Consider the following 25,315-nt stretch of genomic DNA (forward strand, 5'->3'; position numbering starts at 1 on the left):
AAGTTGTATGAATCCATAATAGGGTCTCCATAGCCATACTTATCTGGGGCTACCTATTATATCTCTTTATTTTGCTCAGCTGGATAATGTTATTTTTTATTTGTTAAATGACTCATTGAATACAGCAGATGTTACTTCCAAGGCCATTGTGTAAAAGGAAGCTGACGATTTCTGAACTCTTCACATTTCTTTGAGGACTAAACTACTCAACAATACTGGCTTCAGGTCAATAATGAACCAGTACATAACCATCATATTCTCCCCTACGAAAAATGCCTAGAGGAAAGATAACTTTTATCATAAGTGCAATTAATAAATGCTGATGAGTGATGTCACCACCGGCGGCAATATCCGCTGGTGGTGGTATCTCCTACGGATGCCCTGTTTACAGTGGAAAATCGTTTAAATGATAAATATAAGCTGATTGCAATCATTTTTCAACATTCTGATGGACATTTCCGTGAATAAAGTGAAAACTTCCATGGTTCTGCGTTCCTGTAATAAGACTACATAGAGTTGTGATGTGTGGACTTTCACTAATGTTATTTGACAGATGTTATAATTTCTCTTACAGCTACACTAGTGAATGTCACTGATTCACTTTGTATTTGTGTGTACTCTCTAGACTCCTATTTTGGACGTTGTAATTTTGAGTTTGATCTTTGTGATTGGAAGCAGAATGGTACCGATGATTTTGACTGGAGCATTCGAGCTGGAAGTACCCCAACTGTTGGCACTGGTCCAGTGACTGATCACACTTTGCAGAACCCATTTGGGTTCTATATTTTTATAGAAGGATCATTTCCACATTTACCTGGACAGAGTGCTAGGCTTTCTGGACCAATGATAAGCAAGTGGAGCAGGAACTGCACGGTATGTTTGACCTCTGGGAGATCATCAACTTCCAAGACAAAGTGAAAATTAAAATCTATAAAAAGTTTTGATCTATCACAACTCTACTGAATTATGCATGGTACAAGGATACACAGAAACTGTAATTGGGATTATCATGCCCGTGATCTTTATCCAAAGATGAGAACATTCTTTATGATTTACTCATCTAGGAGAAGGAAGAGCAGCGCCATTTCTGTTGTGTACCTTCAACTCGCAATTTAAAAAAACAAATTCGGAGGTCAAAACGTCAACAACGCATTAGTGAATTTATCATCTCAGGGACTTTTATTATGCACAATTTATCATGAAAAAAACAAAGAAAAAGATTGATTTTAGGACAATGGATATGCCATTTATTCTCCACATTTTTTTTTAAGTGATACACATGTTGAGTTAGTAAAGCAATAAAAACAATACATATTAATTGGAATATGTTATATATGTCTTCAGGCACCACTACCCCTGAAGACACACACTATAACAAATTTGTGATTTTCTGAGCTGAGCTAGAATTCTGAAATCAAAAATCTAAATTTTAGGAGAAATAGACAAAATTCTATTTCCCATTGCAGACAGTTTTCAATTTTGCGCTTTAGCTTTTTATTCTCCTTCTTCCAAGAACCATAACTTTTTCATTATTTCTATTGACATGGTTCTTTCAGGACCTTCTAATTGCTCCCGCGCAATCCGTGGGGATCCCAGTAGATGGACCCCCTGCAATCAGTAAATAGGGGATAACTTACAATTACAATTTGTTTATCTCTAAGAAACATTGAATAGTACCTTTTAACTTGTTCTTCTCTCAGCACAGTCGTTGTCTTCTTTTCCACAGATCTTCTTTTACTTTCACATGTATGGTGAAGGTATTGGATCACTGACCATATCTCAGGTAACAGTGAGTGGTCGTCAGGATCTTCTTTTAAATTTGACTAGGGATCAAGGAAATTTCTGGCAGAGAAAAGAGCTACCACTCAATAGTCTGGAAGAAGATTTCTACATCACTTTCGAAGGGAAAATTGGCCGAAATCAAAAAGCAGATTTAGCTCTGGATGACATTGTTCTCACAAATGAGTGTTTTCCATCCTCGGCAGTAACCCAAAGTCCTCCAAAGTACAGACCTGGGAAAGGTAGGACTTCATAACTTCAAATGTCTTGACTTGTCTGATCTGATTAGCAGGGATGTCAAATATTAGTAGTTTTATTCTCTACCAGCTATAAGATAAGCCTATTTGGCTAGATTTGCTTGTAGTAAAGTGGGTACCTAATGCCACATTTTGTTTTCTCCCAGATAATTGTCCAGTAGGATTTTTGGAATGTGACAATAAAAAATGCTTCAGACCAGAAAAGTTGTGCAACTTTATTGATGACTGCGGGGATAATACAGATGAAATAGAATGTGGGACCTCATGTACGTTTGAAAATGGCATGTGTGGGTGGAAAAACTCAATCGCCGACAATTTTGACTGGATTTTAGGAGGATATTCATCTCAGTCTCTGAGACCTTCTATGGACCACACATTTGGAAATAAAAATGGTAAGATGTACCATATCCATTATGAGTCAGCATATATAGGGCTATAACAGCAAAAAAGGTGTTCGGGATCATAATGGTTGATGGGGTAGATGTACAGTGGGGAAAATAAGTATTTGATACACTGCTGAGTTTTCAAGTTTTCCCACCAAACAAAGAATGGAGAGGTCTGTAATTTTATCTTAAGTACATTTCAAATGTGAGGGACAGTATCTAAAAATAAAAAAATAGAAAATCACATTGTATTCTTACAAAGTTAATTTGCATTTTATTGCATGAAATAAGTATTTGAAACAATAGAAAAACAGAACTTAATATTTGGTACAGAAACCTTTGTTTACAATTACAGAGGTCAGATGTTTCCTGTATTTCTTGATCAAGTTCGCACACACTGCAGCAGGGATTTTGGCCCCCTCCTCCATATAGATCTTCTCTAGATCTTTCAGGTTTTGGGGCTGTCACTTGGCAACATTGAGTTTCAGCTCCCTCTAAAGATTTTCTATTGGGTTCAGGTCTGGAGACTGGCTAGGCAACTCTAGGACCTTGAAATGATTCTTACAGAGCCACTCCTTAGTTGTCCTGGCTGGGTGTTTTGTGTCATTGTCATCCTGGAAGACCCATCCATGATCCATCTTCAATGCTCTTACTGAGGGAAGGAGGTTGTTGGCCAAAATCTTGCAATACTTGACTTCGTCCATCCTCCCTTCAGTATGGTGCAGTCGTCTTGTCCCCCTTTAAGAAAAGCACCCCTAAATATGATGTTTCTCCACCAAGCTTCACAGTTGGGACAGTGTTCTTAGGGTTATACTCAACCTTCTTATTCCTCCAAACACAGTGAGTGAAAGTAATACCAAAAAGTTCTCTTTTGGTCTCATCTGACCACATGATCTTCTCTCATGCCTCCTCTAGATCATCCAGATGGTCATTGGCGAATGTCAAAAGGACCTGGACATGTACTCGCATGAGCAGGGGGACCTTGCATTCCCTGCAGTAGTTTAAACCATGAAGGCGTAGTGTGTTTTTAACTGTAATGTTTGAGACTGTGGTCCCAGCTCTCTTCAGGTCATTGACCAGGTCCTCCCATGTAGTTCTTGGCTGATTCCTGACCTTTTACAGAATCATCCTTACCCCACGAGACGACAACTTGCATGGAGCCCCCAGACTGAGGAAGATTGACAGTCATCTTCTATTTCTTCGATTTTCTTATAATTGTGCCAACAATCGTTGCCTCCTCACCAAGCTGCTTGCCTATTATCCTGTAGACCAGAGGTGTCAAACTGCATTCCTCAAGGGCTGCAGACAGGTCATGTTTTCAGGATTTCCTTGTACTGCACAGGTGATAATTTAATCACCTACACACATAATGATTGCAGCACCTTGTGCAATGCTAAGGAAAACACGCATGGTTTGTGGCCCTCGAGGAATGCAGTTTGACACCCCTGCTGTAGACCATCCCAGCCTTGTGCAGGTCTACAATTTTGTCCCTGGTGTCCTTAGACAGCTCTTTGGTCTTGACCATGGAGGAGATGTTGGAGTGTGATTGACTGAGTTTGAGGACAGGTGTCATTTATACAGATAAAGAGTTCAAACAGGGGCAATTACTACAGGTAATGAGTTCAGAGTAGGAGGCTTCTTAAAGACTATCAATTCTGTGAAAGCCAGAATTATTTCTGCTTGCTAGGGGATCAAATACTTATTTAATGTAATGAAATGCTATTTCATTATTAAAAAATCATACAATGTGATTTTGTGGAATTTTTTTTAAGATTCTGTCTCTCACAGGTGAAGTGTACCTAGGATAAAAATTACAGACCTCTCCATCCTTTGTTAGAGGGGAAACAGGCAAAATCTTGAGTGTATCAAATACTTATTTTCCCCACTGTATTTCTGGTAAAAAAAATAGTTTTGTATGTTGCCCAAGGTTGAAGCCATTCCTTTACCATAGTACATTTTGGTCAGCTGAGTCAGGCCTAACATTCAGTCACATTATCAGTCTCAGGTTTAACTGACTAATGGTAAGCAACAGGAAAGATTGGCTGCCAGAACTTAAAACATGTTTAGTTCAAGCAATCTGGTGGATAATATATTACATCTTTTACTTTGTCTAGATGATTATGTTCACTACATTTAAAGCAAAACTTCATTTGGGGCACCTTGTGAAACAGGTCAATTTTGAAAGTGAAAAAATGCATTTACCGTATATACTCGAGTATAAGCCGAGATTTTCAGCCCAAATTTTTGGGCTGAAAGTGCCCCTCTCGGCTTATATTTGAGTCACGGTCGGCGGCAGGGTCGGCGGGTGAGGGGGAGAGGGCGCTGAGGCATACTTACCTGCTTCCGGGGCTCCTGGCACTCCCTCTACCCATCCCACGGTCTCCGGGAGCCGCAGCTCTTCCCCTGTACAGCGGTCACGTGGGACCGCTCATTAGAGAAATGAATATGGACTCCACTCCCATAGGGGTGGAGCCGCATATTAATTTCTCTAATGAGCGGTAATGGTGACCGGCTGCTGATAGAGGAAGAGGCTGCGGCACCGAAAACCAGCTGTCCGGGAGAAGGAGCGGGACGCCGGGAGCAGGTAAGTATTTTATATTCACCTGTCCACGTTCCACCCGCCGGGCGCCGCTCTGTCTTCGCGTCCTCTTGCAGTGACTGTTCAGGTCAGAGGGCGCAATGATGCATATAGTGTGCGCGCCGCCCTCTGCCTGATCAGTCAGTGCGGAGAGACGCCGAGACGGGACGCTGAGGAGCTGCAAGCAAGAGAGGTGAGTATGGCATTTTTTTATTTTTTATTATTTTATTTTTTATTATTGCAGCAGCAGCAGCAATGGCACAGCTTTCTATGGTACATCTATGGGGCAATAATGAACGGTGCAGAGCACTATATGGCACAGCTATGGGGCAATAATGAACAGTGCAGAGCACTATATGGCACAGCTATGGGGCAATAATGAATGGTGCAGAGCACTATATGGCACACCTTTCTATGGTACATCTATGGGGCAATAATGAACGGTGCAGAGCACTATATGGCACAGCTATGGGGCAATAATGAACAGTGCAGAGCACTATATGGCACAGCTATGGGGCAATAATGAATGGTGCAGAGCACTATATGGCACACCTTTCTATGGTACATCTATGGGGCAATAATGAACGGTGCAGAGCACTATATGGCACAGCTATGGGGCAATAATGAATGGTATGGAGCATCTATTTTTATTTTTGAAATTCACCGGTAGCTGCTGCATTTCCCACCTTAGGCTTATACTCGAGTCAATAAGTTTTCCCAGTTTTTTGTGGCAAAATTAGGGGGGTCGGCTTATACTCGGGTCGGCTTATACTCGAGTATATACGGTACATAGCAATCACTGATGATGAGAAACAGTAGTAGCAAAAATTATTGGCATCCTTGATAGTTTGTTGGAAAAAATCCCCTCAATACATGGATATAAAAAGTCCACACACCCTTGTTAAAATGCCAGTTTTTTTAATAGAAAAAATAATAACAAGAATAATTATTTCCGAACTTTTTTCCAAGGGAAGAAATAAATATAACAAAACTGAAATAATATGCTTGCATAAGTGTGAGCTCCCTCTTTTAATTGGGGATGTCGTTGTGTTCAGAATCAACAAATCACACTTACACTCATGTATAATAATAGTCAGGACACAGCGACCATCATTTACAGTGATTCTGATTACCCCCATACAAAGTTTAGCTGTCCTATTAGTGTTTTCCCGAAATTTTCTTAGGGCTTCTTCACACATCAGTGTCTCCGGTACGTGTGGTGAGTGGTGACTATTTTCTCATGTGTTGGAGACGCACACATAAACCCATTCAAATGAATTGGTCTGCCCACATTGTCATTGTGTTTCCACTGACCGTGTGTCCATGGTCAAAACACCCTGACTTGTCAATTTTTTTATCAGCAGCACAGACCGCAAACGTCCCACCTATGTGCACAATAGTGACACACGAATGACATAAGTGTGATATATACCAGTGCCTCGGAAAAAGAGGTAGAGTTTGTGCTGTTCCCAGGCACCAGGAGCTGAAGGTAGCTCGGGTCATTGTCGCCTGGTCTACCTGAGATCAGCGCGACCAGGCAGCAATGATGGAAGTTGTATTCAGCACCCACTGTCTGCATCGTGTGTAAAATAAATAATTTAAAAACGAGTGGTGTAGGGTCCGATTTAATTTTCATAACTAGCAGAGTAAGGGTATGTGCACACGTCAGGATTGCATCAGGATTTTGTCAGGATTTTGTCAGGATTTTTCATCAGTATTTGTAGCCAAAACCAGGAGTGGGTGATAAATGCAGAAGTGGTGCATATGTTTCTATTATACTTTTCCTCTAATTGTTCCACTCCTGGATTTGGCTACAAATACTGATGAAAAATCCTGACAAAATCCTGACAAAATCCTGATGCAATCCTGACGTGTGCACATACCCTAAAAGGCCTCGGTTGGGGGCTGTTGTTAATAATCTGGGAAAGGGGACAATATCCCTCAAGGTTCCCATGCTATTAATAACAGCTCACAGCTGCTTGCTTAGCCTTTACTGGTTAGTTTACCGGGGACCCCAGGAAAAAAATGGCTTAGGGTCCCTCTATAAATTCTAACCAGCAAAGGCTAAACAGAAAGGTGTGGGCTCATATTAATAGGCTGGGAAGGGGCCAGGGATATTGGCCCCCACCCAAGCTAAGAACATCATCCTTCAGCTGCCCCAGAAATGTTGCATCTATAAGATGTGCCACATCTGGCTATTAACCTCGCTCTTCCCACTTGCCCTGGTGCGATGGCAAGTGGGGTAATAGGGTTGGGGTTGATGTCAGCTGTTTTTTGGCCACTAGAAGGCAGGTCACTGAGGGATCAGTGACCTGTTGGAAGCCATACTGATGAATACCTAATCGGATCACCACATGAAGACCCCACCGACATGCCCACCGAGGAGCACAAGCATACAATTAACTTAAAACTGAAAATAAAGATTAAAGAACAACCACCAGATGGATTTCATCACCCAGATATCAATTTAATCAGTATAACGATGCCGACCTGACAATGTCTGTAGGTTACTGTGCACAATCCTGCTGACAGGTTCCCTTTAAAGCCTGACATGTCACTTGAAGTCGTAGTTGTTGCAGCACATTGATGGAACGGGTCTACCAGAGTGGATCAGCTCTTACAGACTGGTTCTTTGTTCTGAAAATAGTAGATAGTAGAGGTTTCCCTATATGGGTTGGGTTTGTCTCCATTATATAAACCCTTTAAACCTTTAACCTATTTAATTAAAAGAATGATTAGTGATGTCAAATATCTATGTCAAAGGCATTATTATTTGGAAACTGAGAATTAGTGGTGATTTTTGCCATTTCCATCATTTGTCATTTATCAAGTGAAAACAATGACATTTTATGACACATTTTGATGACGTGGGCAAATCTAGTACATAAATCAACAAGCTCGTAGCTGGCATTATGTCAAACCAAAGACATCTACTGTACACGAGAGACTGAACACATCCGCAATGTTCTCTATTTTCATGTGTTATAAAGTTCATGGACATATGTATTCCCTTCATGTAGTGGTCTATAACTTAGGGTAATTGGGAGTAATTTATATTCTGGAGTGCAAAGGATGGAGCCAGGTTAAAGCTTCTCATGTATTAACCTTGTACAAACTTGCTGTCATTAAAGTTGACCTGTCACCTAAACACGGGAAAGGGATTTATACTATTGACTTTTCAAGAATGTCAGGAGCCTTTGAAGATCTTCCTGACTAATATTTATAAGGTTTTTATATTCATGAGGCTCAGGTTCTCAAAGAATTAATATTTATGAAGCCAAAAAAATTGATAACTCCGTTGATACTCCTATATCAGTCGTAAATGAGAGAAAAACGGTGCAGTGCGAAACTTGGTGTTTGAAACATTTGCCAGCAGAGTGATAAATTACAGCTACTGAGCCCCAATACAAAATCTGTAACATTGCCCTTAGAGAACGTGTACCACCATAATACTGGTGTTTTATTATGCCATTTTATTCACATCTGTGCATACAGAGGGTTGAAACCACAATTTTCATTTTGGCAATGACTCCGGTAGCAATGGTATTAACCCGTTTCGAGTGACGCAGCACTTGGAATGCTTCCGGTGTGTTTTGACAATTACTGAACTCAGCAGGTTTGCTAATGTAGATGGCACGAATCACTCAGGACTGCGGAGATTACCGATTGGCTGGCATGCTGTTGAGCTCAGTGACTCTTAGAGGTTCATGCTGTCAACATCGGTAGAGCCACTGAGCTCAGTTATTGTCTTCAGCACTGACGACAAGATATCAACACTGCAAACACTAGCAGATGCAGTGAAGACTCATTACAGCACCCAAGCTGAGTGAGTAAAGCACTTAAAAAAATTTCTGAAAGTGGACAACCCCTTTAATATTTCTAGGCCTTGACTACATTTTAAATTCCTGTAATTCTGCTGGCTTATTTAAGTTATTCTATGAGTTTGATAGGTACACTTATTTCACCTCTCAATGTCCACGCTGGAAGGATCATTACAACTGGGCACCTTCTCCATGAGAGACCTTTGGCCTCTCGCTGCCTACCTATTTGTTTCTGTTTTGTCTATGTAGTGCGTATTATCTTTTTCTCTTCATTATTCTGTAATATGTATAGATGTATAGATTTATTGAAAATGTTACTTGACATCTCCATGCCTCAAGTTGAGGTAATTCTTTTGAAAATATAAATTGTCTAAGCACAACTTTTTGAACAAACTATTGTAAAATGTAACTCCTAATTTTTTCTTGAGGAGTGGAACAAACTTTGTTAATTATAAGTATAAGTATAAATTATAATTTACCGTTCGTAAAAATTGATAAATCAGCTTTCATTGACTTGCATCATCCAAATGGTTGTCCTCCAATGTGCAATCCTTTATGTGAACAACATTTTTCGAAGTACTTGAGAACAACCTTTTTGCTGACGTGGCAATTCTTGGAATTGACTGGTACTAATTGATCCCATCACTGTTGGCGCACAGTTCTCAAAGTCTTATTATCATCAAAATTTGTATTCTGTAATCCAACCTCATAATTGGTGTGTAAGCGTAGCAAAAAAACGTAATAATCATTGTTTTCTCTGGTTTCCATCACCACTCTGGTCTCACATGATTGCACTGAAGCTTTGACAAATTGCCATCTACTCCGGTTTCCAACCCCACTGTGGTCCCATGTGACTGCTCTGCATCTTTGCCGACTCACACCACATTTACTGTGTCAGGCTGTTCTGCTTTCCCATTGTAAGTTTAGGAGACTATGAACATGACTCCATAGACTTACATTAACAAAGAAACTTCTGGCCCACACATAAACCCCTATGTGAGCCGGCTAGACTGAATTCAGGTCACTTGAGCCAAAAGAGGACCTGGAGACGGGGAAATGGCATTTGGTTAGTTTTATAATACACTTACATACATAATTAGGACCGATTAATGGACAAAGAATAGCAGGTAACATTTTTATTTCTTTTAGAGTATTCTAGGCTGGGTTAAAAAAAGATGAATAGCAAACCATTTAATGATTGTCGTTGCATGAAAAAACACTTTAAAAAAGTATTAATGCTCCCTTTTCAAAAACCTACTGTTTGTGCCTTTATATGGTTCCTCTTGCAAATCGAATTTGTGATGATTTTTAGAAAATTTTCTGAAGCTGGCAAATTCACACAATTTTCAATTTAATTTGCCTGAATCAACAAAAACTACCCACTACCATTTTAAACAAAACAGAAGATTGCATGAGCCAGAAAAGGGCTCACATGACCTTGTATAACACAACCAATAATGAGAGACTATCAGAGCCTATATAAAAGCAGAGGCAGGGAATGCAGCAGACATTTTTATTGTGAATCTGGAATGTGAGAACACACAGCTGAGCCCAAAAGTTAGGGAGAGAAGACTTTAAAACACTGAGTAAACTTTACAACTAGTGTGCATGACGGCACATCACTGAAAAACATCCATTTGCCCATATATGTATATTTTAATAATACTTTAACATTACTAAGGAGCTTAAAATGTTCAGTTCAGTTCGAGGAGACCTCAGAGTGTGGCACAAATGTTTTCAGGGCAAATGGAGGCTTTGATGTGCATGCGATTGTCGGTGAGTCGATTCTCTGTGAATTGAATTTTTTGAAGAATTTTACACAGTTGTCAATTTTTTTTATTTCCAATTCATCGATCACCTATAGCAGATACTTCATTGAGTATCCTGCGATCCTATGGAATCTGAAGGACATAACATTGGAAGTTTTTCAACACAGTATTGGCTATAAGACATCTATTATTGTGGTTTTATGGAGTTGCATAATGATTTTTTGCATGAAACGCAAATGTTTTACTTTTGACAACAGTGTTATTAACTACAATGTCTTCTATAACCATTCTTTATGCTCCATGTGATTGACACAATAGGTCACTTTTTGTACCTTGAGACATCTTATGTTGGATTACGTGGTGAAAAAGCCCACCTGAAAAGCTCCAAGTGGAAAGAGTCGTCAAGGAATTGTATGCTGACGTTTTGGTACTACATGTCATCAAAAGCTACTGGACAAATACGGGTTCTTATAAATGTAAGAGATACATTTCACTATTTTTTTCCGTAATAAATGGATATTGGTATTCCCATCACATGCACAGAGCCTTAGGCCTCCCTACCTCTACACTCACACTGGGGGATCAGACACAATAGCTTGATTTTAATTCACTGTAAGGGCAAATAATTGATTTGCTGAAGAACATAGTATATGAAACACACCCTACTGTGCATTTGCCCTCAACGATAGAAATGCAGGTATCACCACCAATGGTTATAGAGAGCCTATCTAACATATAAATAATGACTCAAGGGTATTGAATTTTGCACAAAAAAACTTAAGTTTATTATCTGAAGCATCTCCACATCAAGTAATATTTAATCACGGCATTTAAATATTGGAATGAGATCAAACTATAATTTAACAATATTTCAAAGTTTCGTCTTAATTTCAAGATTCGTTTGTGTCATGGGTGAAGGTGTACCTGTGTTTAAGTCCAAATTGTACTCACACTGTCTTTATCCCGGTCATTTGATACGTGCAGTAATTGTAAATGGGTGTACTTTAATCAGATTATATTTTGGGGGTATTTGTTTTGGAAAATACTGAACCTGTTTATCACACTTTTTTCACTTTGTATCTTACTTTCAATGTTTCTTTTTTTTTCATTTGGCTGCACCAGTTTTGGGCTTTTGGGAAGTATGGTGAGTGCAAAGGTGGGTAGCTAGATTATTACAAGGGATAGAAGACCTCTCATATGATGAAAGGTTGGAAAAGTAGGGCTCGTTTAGCTTAGAAAAAAGACGTCTCTGAGGAGATCTCATTTATATTTATAAATATATGTGTGGTCAATACAAAGGACTGGCAAATGACTTAATCTTTCCAAAAACCTTCCAAAGTACCAGGAGTAATTCATTATCTGCATTATGTGTTGAGAAAAGGCGATTAGGGCAGCTAAATAGGATAGGGTGCTTTTTAGGGATGAGCAAACATGCTCAGTGATACTTGGATATCACTCGAGTATCTAGGTGGTCAGATCTGCTTGATACTCGATGAGCATTGGCTCTTAGCATTGGCTAAGACTCTTACTGTCGCTCTTATTCATTCCCGTCTGGACTACTGCAACTCTCTTCTGATCGGTCTCCCTCTTACCAAACTTTCTCCTCTCCAATCCATCTTGAATGCTGCAGCCAGGGTCATATTTCTGTCCAGCCGCTTCACCGATGCCTCCATCTTGTGCCAGTCATTACACAGGTTACCCATTCGCTACAGGGTCCAGTATAAACTCATCTCTCTCACCCACAAAGCTCTCCACAGTTCTGCACCGCCTTATATCTCCTCTCTCATCTCCGTCTATCGCCCTACACGTTCCCTCCGTTGTACAAATGACCTAAGACTAACATCCCCCGTAATCCGAACCTCGCACCTCCGCCTCCAAGACTTCTCTCGTGCTGTGCCAGCTCTCTGGAATGCATTTCCCCAGATGATCAGACTGATACCTAGCCCCGACCTATTTAAGCGCGCTCAAAACCCATTTCTTCAAACAAGCCTACCACATCAACTACTCAGTAAACTAACTTTGCTCTGTTCCCTCCTTCCAAATATTACTCTGAATCTGCACCCTACTATTCATCTGTCCCCACACCCTCCATGCACATGATAACTGCACTTGATACTTGACTATTGCACTTAAACACACGGGCTGATGACCGGATCATGCAGCTTTATATGAAAATCCCTATTTATTATAATTGCCAGACCTGAAATAACAAGCACTTTTCACCTATTGTGTCCCCCCATTTCCTTGTAGATTGTAAGCTTGCGAGCAGGGACGTCACCCCTAATGTCACTGTTTAAATTGTCTTAACTCGTACCGAATTTATTGTCTGTCCATGTCCCCGCTTAATTGTAAAATGCTGCGGAATATGTTGGCGCTATGTAAATAAAAATTATTATTATTATTATTAATGGTTGGATTCAAAGCTTGAATCTCCACCCTGGGGATTGCCTTCCAGTCACTGTAATGCCGCAGCCATCTTGGTAGCGGCATTAATGTGATTGGCTGTATTACCTCAGTGGTAATAAAATGACTGGCACTGCAGTGCTCGGTTCACTGACCCCATTATACAGCTCAGGGACAGTTCTGATTGGAGAGAGAGAGCAGTTATCCATGCCTCTGTGTGCACAGTTAAACTAATCAGAGTCCTCTAATGTTGATATTGGTGCTGATTCTGAACCATCTTACGAAGAGTCCTTCTAAGGGCTAATCTTGTGCTTTGCTGTTTGTATCAGATACATTCTGCATGTAGCCTAGGGGACAATTGCAGGAAAAGTGGCAGAATACTAGGCAGGGCTTAAGGCTTTGCAGTCCGCTGCTAAATATATAGCTGCTTCATGTGACCACATTCATTTTCTTTTTGCTTGAAATAATTTACTACATTATACATTATCATCCATAGAGTATTACGTGCTTTGTTTTTCATGTTGCTGGAGCACAAGAAACACTCCCAACCACGACAAAAAGGTTTGTGTCCCATTTTGCAGCAAGGCGTGATACACCACTTCTGAAGCCACACCAGGGCATACAGTTGGTCTGTTGGATAGCAGATAATGCTTCCAGCATGTTTGGCAGCACCACTCAGTCTTCCACAAAATCCAGTCTCACCAGCCAAGAGTCTGGATCACTTAATCTTCACCATAATCCTCCTTCCTCTCACCGTGTTGCTTTCCATGAGACTATTGGTCACATATTAGTCTACATCGAGAAGCTCTTTGCAACATAATTTCTTGATTGTGGCCTCTCACCCTGCATAGTCCAAGAAGGACATGAGAAGGTGATGTTTAGTGATGCACAAAACTTAGAGCAGCCACAAGAAGATGATGGTGGTGAACGGCAAATTTTGTCTAAGGAGGAAGATGATGATGAAACACAGTTGCCGATAAGTCAAGTTGTTGATAAGTCACCATGTCAGGAGGACCATGGTGTGGCGGTGGAAGATGAGGTGGTGGATGACAAAGTCTCTGACCATACCTGGAAAGGTGGCATGCAGAGCCAGCAGCACTGAGAGCGAGAGATCAGCAGCATCAAAACAAGCAGGAAGAGGCAGTGGGGTGACCAGAGGGAAAAGGAAGGCATCTGTTCCGCAGACCACAGACACTCATGAATTACTTCATCAAAGAGTAAGGTGTTCCCCAGTTTGGGACTTTTTTACAAAGAGTTCTGAGACAAAACTGTGCCATGCCAAGATCAGCAGAGGCCTGACCACTAAAAGCCTAACCACCATCAGCATGATCAGGCACACGTCATCTAATCACCTGGCTTGCTGGGCTGAACGCCTGAGTCCACGACTGGTGCCAACAAGTGACACCACTGCCTTTTCCTTTGTGCTAGGTGCTTCCCAATCCCCTTTATTGGCACAGATGCCTTCCGCCCTGCACCTGTGCTTGCATTTTCTGATACACCATCATCAGGCACTTCCAAATCATTGTCCCAGTACAGTGTTCAGCTGTCTCTACCCTAGACCTTGTAACAAAAGATAAAGTTTCCATCCACCCACAAGCCCAAACATTAAACAGGCATATTTACAGGCTGCTTACCATGGACATGTTGCTGATAGTGTTTGTTAACACAGAGGATTTACGCCTACTCATTGCATCAGTGTGATGTCCCTGCCTTGTTCTAGCATGTGTTCAGGAACATCACCTGTGCCATTACCAATGCACTTACCGGGATTGTCCAATTAAGGGTATGTGCACATGTCAGGATTTTTTAGCAGAAATTTCCTGACAAAAACCGGACATTTCTGCCAGAAATCCACATGCGTTTTTTTTGCGATTTTTATGCGTTTTTGACGTGTTTTTTGTGCGTTTTTTGTGCGTTTTTTCTTGCGTTTTTTCCAAATGCATAGAATAGCGGGAAAAACATGAAAAATCCGCAAAATTAATGAACATGCTGCTTTTTTTACCGCAATGCGTTTTTTTTGCGGTTAAAAGCGCATCATGTGCGCAAAAATTGCAGAATGCATTCTAAATGATAGGATGCATATGCAGGCGTTTTCTAATGCGTTTTAATCGCATTTTTATTGTGAAATAACGTGAAAAAACGTGAACAAATCTGAACGTGTGCACATACCCTAAGAGCGACACGTGGACAAGCACTTTTGGATAGGGATGCTACATTTCATTGATGGCACACTGGGTGAACATTGTGGAGGCTGGGGTCGAGTCCCATATGAGAAGAAGATACCACCACCAACACAACCGTCGATATTTTGGTCAGCCTCCACATATAACAACAGTAGAGTGGGCATGGATGTCTGCCATTTGTGCTGTTCTCAAAGACTTTGAGGACTCCAAGATGATGAGTGGTGATGATGATGCCATAGTCAGAGCAACAATCCTGCTTCTGTGCTTACTTAAACAGTCACTGCTCACAGTTAAACATGAAGCTATGCATGTGGACTAGGTGAAGATGGAGGAAGACATGAGACAGGGAGATACTACCAAGACCAGCTTCATCTCATCTGCTCAGCGCAGATTGGGTTACAATGATGTAGTGGAGGAGGAGGAACAGGAGCTGATTGCTAGCGCAACAGAGGCTAGTACTCACACAACCATCGTTCTGTCTCTATGTAAATGGATTGTGGGGGAGGAAGAAGAGAGCGAGAAGGAGGAGGTCATGGAGAGTCGTCATCATGGTGGAATCAGGGAAGTGTTTGCTGTAGAAAGCTTGGCACATATGGTTGAGTTTATGTACCACTGCCTTTCCCGTGATCCTCACATTATATTTATCTTGTCCAAAAAAGAGTAATGTTGTTTACCCTGCTAGACCAATGCTACAAGGAGAACTTTGCAGCTCTCTTTCCTGATGTGGAGAAGTCTTCTAAAATTGTGTTATATCAGAAGTCCATTGTGGAAAATATGTTGAAAAAATTCCCATCATACAACACTAGCGGCAGGGACATGCTTCCTTGCCAAACCAAGGAGGAGAGTTGAGGGAGTCACATAGCAGAGGCATAAGTACACTGTCAAAGGTCTGGGCCAATTTCATGATAACATTTCAGAGTCCAAGGCCTAATGACTGGGTATTTTTGACAAGGAGAGAAAAGTTTTTAAAGATGGTCAAGCAATACATGGCCGACCAAACCAGCATACTCCCTAACTCCTTTGTGACCTTCAACTATTGGGTCTCAAAGCTGGACACCTGGCATGAGCTTTCACTCTATGCCTTGGAGGTGTTGTGCTGCACTGCTGCTAGCGTCTTGTCTGAGCGTGGGAGGGGTCATAACTGACAGGCGCCTTCACCTGTCGACAGAGAATGCTGACAGGCTCACCCTGAAAAAATGAACAAAGCCTGGGTTAGCCCCCACTTTTCCACACCACCAGATGACAGATGCACATAGTGTTTTTAATGTTCAATATTTGAGGCCCTCCAGTTGTTGTATTCAAGGGTGTATGGATGGCCTTCCTTATAATTTTTCCTGGCTTGGACCTTTGTGCAAAGCCTTTATGAGTGTAGAAATACATCAACTACGCTTTGTTAATTTTTTTATGAAGCCATCCACTTGTTGCCTTCAAGGGTGTATGCACAACATTCCATATAATTTGTTTCTGGCTTTGTATTGTGAACACAACCTTTATGCCTTTACACGTGCCTTGCATGGCTCACGTCCTCACCCTGGTGGTACAGCATTTTCTCAGCCACTATCCTGGCCTGTGTGAGCTGCTACAGAAAGCACAGAAGCTGTATGGTCATTTCCACCTTTCGCACCCCTCAGGTCATTGACTTGCATCGATACAGAGGTCTTTGTCCATGCCAGTTAATAGGTTGATATGCAATGTGTTGACAAGGTGGAATTCCACTCTACACATGTTGCATCGACTGTGCAGCAGCAACGAGCCCTGACGCAGTATGCCATGTCATATAGCCTGGGCCAATGCAGTACGGACAAGGCACATATCACGTTTTAGGAGTGGGCACAGATTAAGGAACTCTGCACCGTTCTGCACAGTTTCAAAATAGCTTCTAAGATGGTAAACGCTGACAACATCCTCATCAGCATCACTATTCGGGTCATCTATATGCTGGAGCAGACACTAAATAGCCTGCATGAGGAGATGGTGGTCCCAGAAGAAGAGGAGGAAGCAGAGGAGGATGCGGAATGGATAACATTGTCTCTAAGTTCCAGACTGTCGTCACACAGGTGGGTGCTAAGGCAGGGTGGATTACTGCTAACAAGGGGGCTGGTGATAACAGACCAACCGTTAGTGAAGCTGCAAGATCTGAGGAACAAATGGAGGAGGAAGAGGTGATGGGCAAGCAACTGTCAGGAGATGATGCGGATAGTCCTTCCCTTACTGTTGTTTGTGGTTTGCGGGAGGGGATGGAGGAAACAAGCATCAGTGTTACCCAGCCACCAACACAGCATGGGCTTGGGCCTCATGGTAGAGCCCAACATATGAGTGCCTTCTCGCTGCACTATCTGCAACATGATCCCCGTATAGTTATGATTAGAAATAGTGCTGACTACTGGGTTGCCACTCTGTTAGATCCACATTATAAAATCAAATTTTGCCAGATGCTTCCCGATCTGGAAAGGGACCCGCGAATGCTGGAGCATCGAAACACGTTTTTGCACAACCTTAAGAGAGATTTTCCTCAAGACAGCAGTGTAGCATAGTTTGCATCGCTGCTCTAGACTTCCAACCTCCGGCACTTCAATTCCTCAATGCCATAACATTAGCATCAGCAGCAGCAGCAGTAGTGTAAGAGGAAGAAGCAATTTCTGTGAGTCTTTGGACACTTTATTACACCAGCTCGTGCACCAGCACAACAGAGTCCAAGTCTTACACGTGGTGAACGAATGGAGAGGATAGTGCAGGAGTATCTAGAACTGAATATCAATGTCATCAGGGAGGGTTTGGATACTTTCACATTTTGGTCTTCCAAAATGGATGGGTGGCCTGAGCTCGCCTCACATACCGTGGAGGTTTTATTATGCCTGGCAGCCAGCATTCTCTAAGAACGTGTCTTCAGCACTGCTGGTGGTGTCCTGATGCATAAACGCAGCTGAGTGTCCCTTGAAAGTGTAGACCGCTTAACTTTCATCAAGATGAACAAGTCATGGATTTCCAAGGACTTTTGCACTCCAATCGCAGACTGTACAGACTAGGTGATAGTGTATTTTTTAGTATGCTGCATTAATGTTGCATAACTGCATTCTGTAATATCTTTAGTGTGGTTCTGTGCATGCTGTTGCTGCTGCTGATGCTGCTGCAGATGTTAACACAAATTTGTGGAAATGTGAGCAGTCATGGTTGGTCTACATTTGCTGGGTTGGTTGTAGTGGAAGACGTGTCTGTCCCAATTATACTTTTTCTATTCTCGTGAAATTTATGCCACTTTGGTGGTGTCATGCCCTCATTTGTTTAAATGTGAACACTCCTGAGTGGGTGTCCATCATAGTAGAAGAACTGTCAGACCCTATATACCATTTGTACTGTGGTGAAATTGATGCCACTTTGGTGGTTTCTGCCAATAATTTTTGGAAATGTGAACATTCCTGGCTGGGTGTCCATCTGCTGAGTTTGGTGTAGTGGAGGACCTGTCGGTCCCTATTATACTATTTCTACTGTGGTGAAATTGATGCCACTTTGGTGGTATCTGCCACTAAATTTTGGAAATGTGAACCATCTTGGTTGGGTATCCATCTGCTGAATTGGGCATAGTGGAAAACCTGTCGGCCCCTATTATACTATTTCTACTGTGGTGAAATTGATTCCACTTTGGTGGTGTCTGCCAATAATTTTTGGAAATTGTGAAAACTCCTGGTTGAGTGTCCATCTACTGGATTGGGTGTCTATCCATATTATACTATCTTTACTGTGGTGAAATTGATGCCACTTTGTTGGTGTCTGCCACTAATTTTTGTAAATGTGTAGACTCCTGGTTGGGTCTCTCATGCGTGTTGCCTGTAGCAGTAGGCCTCCGAGATCGTCAGGCCTCCACTTCCTTGGAGTCAACTATCCATGTTACTATCCTTAGATTTTTCTGACAATAGTAGTCTATGAAATTTATATGATATTTGTGCCACCTGAATGTGACTGAGCATGAAAACAGGTTGAACTAATGCATGTAGTATCAGGGCTCCCAGCACAGGAGGCCTACACTGATCCCTCATCTACCTCATCTTACTGTAACGTTCAGTTGAAAGCTGTAAGTGCTGTCTAGCTGTCCCAGCCCCTGATACCTCATGCCTGGCTGATTGCTGCAATGCCATGCTGCAATTAGCACTGTGGGTGAACTGAGGCCGCTTTCCTGTTGCCTGCCCCTAATTTGATGTCTTTTGGCAGCATTTGGGGCCGTTATAAGGTGTTGTGCATGCGTTTGTTTTTTCCTCCCATTGCCTTGAATGGCGTTCTGTTATGTTCAGTGAGTAATTGACGAATAAACTGGCGAAAATTGCAAATTCAGCGATTGTAATCCGAACCGAACATTGAAATATTCGCTCTTCTCTACTCATTATACACTCATATTTTTCAGCCAGTGTGTAGACTATAAATATGAAACTTTCATATCCCCCAGCACAGATCTTCTTTGATATGTTCATGCAATCGATAATCTTTCTCTAGCTGAAGCCAAAACCGCAGTACATCACATGTGATAAAACATAAAGTCTTCTTCTTTGTCTTCTAATTATGTTACTAAAGCATTGTGCAGTTTTTCGAGCTGCAAATCTTGAATTAGCATTACTTAAAGACTCACTCCCAGATCAAGATAGATTTTTCAATAAAGAAACTAGAAGCTAGATTTTTGCTCTGCCGGCCCAACATGTTATGATATTACTCTGCCAGGAATATGAGTGATGCGGATCAATAACTGAATAGAGAAACTAAATTTCAAGTTGTCTTCAAGGAACTTTTTAGAAAAGTAACACAATTGTATTTAAACTAAGGTGGCAATTACGATGGGCCTTCAAGTAATAGAAGAATCTATAAAGCACTATAAATCCTCAGAGTACTCATAGCCAAGCTGTTGGCTGATTACAGGATTTAAGACGCCATGAGTGAGCAGACGGACATCTTCATATCATAAAAAATACTATTCTTTTGTTAGAAGAGTCTCAGATCTCATAAGCTCTACCTATAAACCATAACCGTCACTGTCTGTCATCTGAGCTGCTCCCTGTCAAATGCAGTAGCTGAACCTTCAAAATTTAAAAATCTCTATTTTTACGTTACATGTTACGTTAAGAGTCCCTGAAAAATTTAGATTCGCCAGAAATTATTTTGGAAATTCTGTTCACGCAAATCCAACCACAAGGGCCAGGCTGATACTTAAAAACCAGCCCTGGCAAACAAACCCTACCAGCCCACATTCAACATCATACCCTACCCTAATATGCACACATTGCAGAACAATTGTGCCACCTAAGTGTGACAAATGGTTTTATTTAGTCACTTCTCAAAGAGGTTGTCCACTACGTAGACAGCACCTATGTAAAATAAAAAAAAAAGCCTGTACTCCCCTCTGGTAGCTCCGCTGTTCTGGCGATGTCAGTGGAAGCAGCAGCATATCTTACTTCCTCTGGATGTCAGTTTCATCCAAAGGAAGTCAGAGCAAAATGGTCCTTCAGAGGCTGCTGATTGGCTGCAGGGCTCATGTGACATAACAGCGTTATGAGATCCCTGGGAGTTTCGACACTAATGATGGTAAAACACCACTGGCTAAGGTCAGTACAGGTTGTTTTATTTTACATGGTTGAATATAGTGATTGAGAAGGGGTTGTCTGAGTATCGGCAAACACCTTCAAATTAAAAAAAACTATTCCAAATTGGATTTGCTGTAATTGTACTGACCTGGAGAATTCTGGTGACATGTTATTTTTACCACATGTGTGTTAAACAAAAAAAGTGGAATTGTCTGTGTTTTTTTTTTAACCATTTCAACCAATTTGGGATTTTTGTCCTGTTTTTCAGGACATTTGATAATTTAACGGTATCATTCTAAACTACAACTCATCCCGCAAAAAACAACTTCTCATATGGCTATGCAGGCGAGAAAATAACCAAAATTATGTTCCTTCAAGGAAGAGAAAAAAAATTAAAACACAAAAATTAAAAGCTGCTCACTCTAGAAGTGGTTTAATGCCTCAATTTGTCTTTTCATTCAGATGTCATCGTTTCTTGTACAAATGCTATCTGTGTTTTTCATGAATAGCACTGATACATATGACAGTCTATGTCAGTAGTTCATATATTCGAATTTTGTTCCGCGGACTGAGTGGTCTGCACAAAGGCACGGAGGCTTGTCAGATATTGATCCAAGTGTTGAATCAAACTCGCCAATGCAAGTCTATGGGTCTGTGAAAAAGTCACACAGGCCAAGCTGTGATGAGACTCTGATCAAAAACATTAAGGATTCACAGACTGTTATTTGCGGCTTATAAGTTACTTGATAAAGACAAATACTGGTCGAAATGTTGTATGATGGCGGAATAAAGTTTTTTTTATATTTTTTCACCTGGATTGGATGCTGTTCCCCCTGTTTTCTATTTGAAATCCAAATGTGTGTGACGGCAACTTCAGTTTCTTGTTAAATGGAAGAGTTACGGTCTGGAGGACAACTCCTGGGTGGATGCTAAATATCTGCATGCCGATCGCCTAGTGAAGGAGTTCTATCTGCGGCCTCAGCAGTTGAGGATCTTGGTGGGTCCAGTGGCCCCTTCTTGAAGGGGAGTACTGTCATGGTTCTGGATTCCAACCCTTGATTCTGTGTTCTGTGGTCGGTGTCTCTTTTACGATGAGCCGCAGATACACCTTTTCTTTGAGTGTTTTATTTCTGTTATCTTTGTTTCTGTTGGTTTTGGGTATCAGGTGGTTTTTTTTTTTGGTCAGCTTAACCCCTTCATGACCTTGAGATTTTCTGTTTTTCCGTGTTCGTTTTTCGCTCCCCTCCTTCCCAGAGCCATAACGTTTTTATTTTTCCGTCAATTTGGCCATGTGAGGGCTTATTTTTTGCGGGATGAGTTGTACTTTTGAACGACATCATTGGATTTACCATGTCGTGTACTAGAAAACGGGAAAAAATTCCAAGTGCGGTGAAATTGCAAAAAAAGTGCAATCCCACACTTGTTTTTTGTTTGGCTTTTTTGCTAGGTTCACTAAATGCTAAAACTGACCTGCAATTATGATTCTCCAGGTCATTACGAGTTCATAGACACTAAACATGACTAGGTTATTTTTTTATCTAAGTGGTGAAAAAAAATTCCAAACTTTGCTAAAAAAAAAAATTGTGCCATTTTCCGATATTCGTAGCGTCTTCATTTTTCGTGATCTGGGGTCGGGTGAGGGCTTATTTTCTGCGAGCCGAGATGATGTTTTTAATGATAGCATTTCGGTGCAGATACATTCTTTTAATCGCCCGTTATTGCATTTGAATTCAATGTCGCGGCGACCAAAAAAACGTAATTCTGGCGTTTTGAATTTTTTTCTCGCTACACCATTTAGCGATCAGGTGAATGCTTTTTTTTATTGATAGATCGGGCGATTCTGAAGGCGGCGATACCAAATATGTGTAGGTTCGATTTTTTTAAATTGATTTATTTTGAGTGGGGCGAAAGGGGGGGGGGGTGATTTAAACTTTTATATTTTTTTTATTTTTTCACATTTTTTTTTTACTTTTTTTTTTTTACTTTTGCCGTGCTTCAATAGCCTCCATGGGAGGCTAGAAGCAGGCACAACGTGATCGCCTCTGCTACATAGCAGCGATCTTATGTTCGCTGCTATGTAGCAGAAAATCAGGTGTGCTGTGAGCGCCGACCACAGGGTGGCGCTCACAGCCACCGGTGATCAGTAACCATAGAGGTCTCAAGGACCTCTATGGTTACTATTCAGAAGCATCGCCGACCTCCGATCATGTGACGGGGGTCGGCGATGCGATCATTTCCGGCTGCCCGGCCGGAAGCGGTAGTTAAATGCTGCTGTCTGTGTTTGACAGTGGCATTTAACTAGTTAATAGGCGCGGGCACATAGCGATTCTGCCCGCGCCTATTGCGGGCACATGTCAGCTGTTCAAAACAGCTGACATGTCCCGGCTTTGATGCGGGCTCACCGCCGGAGCCCACATCAAAGCAGGGGATCTGACCTCGGACGTACTATCCCGTCCGAGGTCAGATAGGGGTTAAAATGTAGCTCTCTAATTTATTTATTTTTTGTAAGTTAAAACCCCTTGCATGTCCTGAAACAGCTATGATCCCTCAGAAACATGCAGCTCTGCAAACAGAAGCATTTGCCCAGACTGGACCTCAGTTCTTCTGCTTGAGCATCTGTGTATTTCTGAACAGCCTTTTCAGTGCTCCGTAGGGGTCTCAAGACTCCGGTGTTAGGGGGTTTAACATAAAAAATAAATAATAGGTTGTCTTTAATTCCCTTGTATGTTGAACACTTCATTTATTTTGATATCAGGCCAACAATGTCTATAAACAGATAAAGATTAAATGAGAGAAGGAAAGCCTAGCCTAAATTAATTCTCATTTTATCTGGTGTTTAAAAACTATCTGTGTGTATGTAACTTGGTAGCTAACAAATTCCTGTGATCACAGCAGCACCAGTAATGACTGAAGAAGCCATTCCATAGTTCGACATTTTTCATTTTACGCATACTTTGGTAATAAAAGGATTTAAAAAAATTATGTTTTAATTCTAAGATATATTTTTTAGTTTACCATAATTTGAGATAATTACAACGGTGCCATTTGCCCTTCCTATTTTTAATCCTCATATTAAGGCAAATTAAACTTTAAAGGTAATTAACCTTTTCTCGTATCAGTGTGTGATAATCTAGAACCACTGAATAAAAATGTGTCCGATCGAACCAAATGGTCACATACACTAGAGTCTCACAACTCATATTTATAGATGATGTTAAGTGAAATTTTCATGTGCAGCACATTTAATTAATTTAGGATCGCCATCAGGAGATTCTGCAATCTCTGCCATCTTTTGCGAACAGATTAACTTCCGTAGTAACAATATAGATCATCTGAATTACAATTTAATGAAAAATACAGTTTGAATTATAAGAAGCCTCGATGCAGACTCTAGTGAAGAGATAAATTTACCATCTTCGATAGAAGGAATACTGGGCTATCTATGCAGATAAAAAAAATACCTCGTTGGTATTCAAAAGAAAACTGCTAATGGGATTTTATGTTAATTTCATGGCTCTATCTGACCCGAGTTCTAAAATACATTTTTGTTAACTTTCAAGGTTTTCATTGCAGCTGTTCTATGGAGAACCTTTGTAACTAAACTCTTTCTTGCGATTCCTCCATTAATCTTAATTCCTTTTTTCAGCTTGGATTAAACAATTTGGGGAAGTCAGAAGAATGTATGAAAATCCAAGGCAATTTATATTTTACGAGACGGAATTAGTCATGTCTTGTTAGGCATGGGTCAATGAAACGGTATATAAATTATATATAAAATATATAATAATTAAAGGCTTGGGGTTTTAAAGAAGATCTGTTGCATGACTTCTCTATCTCTCATCTCGTTCCTCTACTCAATCCAGCAGATTATTGCCATTGATAGAAAAAAAATTAAATTAATCCAATTTTTAACCCTCGCTTTAACTCAAAAAGCTGCACAGCTCCACCAATGGTATGATGGCCGCGTTCAGGTACTGCACATCCTCCCCCTATTGCGTTGAATAGAGAATGAATGTGCAGTACCCGGGCACAGCTACTAGTTGCTTCACAGAGCTATGCTTTGCTGCCGGCACTAGGGACTGGTGATTTGCGGAGATGTTGGTTGTTGTAGCCCCACCTCTCCCAAGGAGAGGACATCAACAGAAGAGTCCTGGACAAGACTTTTGAGTGTATCTATTTAATTTACTCTTTTTGTTTTGCATATATCAGTAATATATTTGAATACATGAAACTTTATAACACAGCTTATTAGGGAGAAGTGGAATCTTCCTTGTCTTTCAGCAGTAAGCAGGATAGCCGTATATTTTCAGTATCTTCCACAGTCACCAGAAACTCCAGGGAAGAAGCCTTTTGTAACTTAGAACCTCTCTTCCTGTGAGACTCATGCTGTGAGAGGGGAGAGGGAGCTGCAGAGAGGAAACATCTAATTCATCAGAGGACACAGCTCTCCAGCACCACATCAGGATGAGCCTGTCACTCAGTAAACTTTGAGAAAGAATATCTACATATTAGCCACAGAGGAAAAAGGAAAAAAAAATCTTTAAATAATAACCAAAGAAGTTATTTGCATCAAATACC

At 41.0% G+C, this 25,315-nt stretch overlaps 1 protein-coding gene across 2 annotated transcripts in view; it reads left to right on the forward strand.

Annotated features, from left to right (window-relative positions):
* MALRD1 (MAM and LDL receptor class A domain containing 1) overlaps nt 1-25,315 on the forward strand; it is a 419,241-nt gene that overhangs the window by 228,233 nt on the left and 165,693 nt on the right. For both annotated transcript variants that reach the window (XM_069729529.1, XM_069729530.1), the window contains 4 exons: nt 626-873; nt 1,727-2,021; nt 2,183-2,428; nt 10,906-11,063. In XM_069729529.1, coding sequence (XP_069585630.1) covers nt 626-873; nt 1,727-2,021; nt 2,183-2,428; nt 10,906-11,063 — 947 coding nt within the window. The remainder of the gene's footprint in view (nt 1-625; nt 874-1,726; nt 2,022-2,182; nt 2,429-10,905; nt 11,064-25,315) is intronic.

The sequence above is a fragment of the Ranitomeya imitator genome, chromosome 6, assembly GCF_032444005.1.
Source record: "Ranitomeya imitator isolate aRanImi1 chromosome 6, aRanImi1.pri, whole genome shotgun sequence".
Lineage (NCBI taxonomy): Eukaryota > Metazoa > Chordata > Amphibia > Anura > Dendrobatidae > Ranitomeya > Ranitomeya imitator.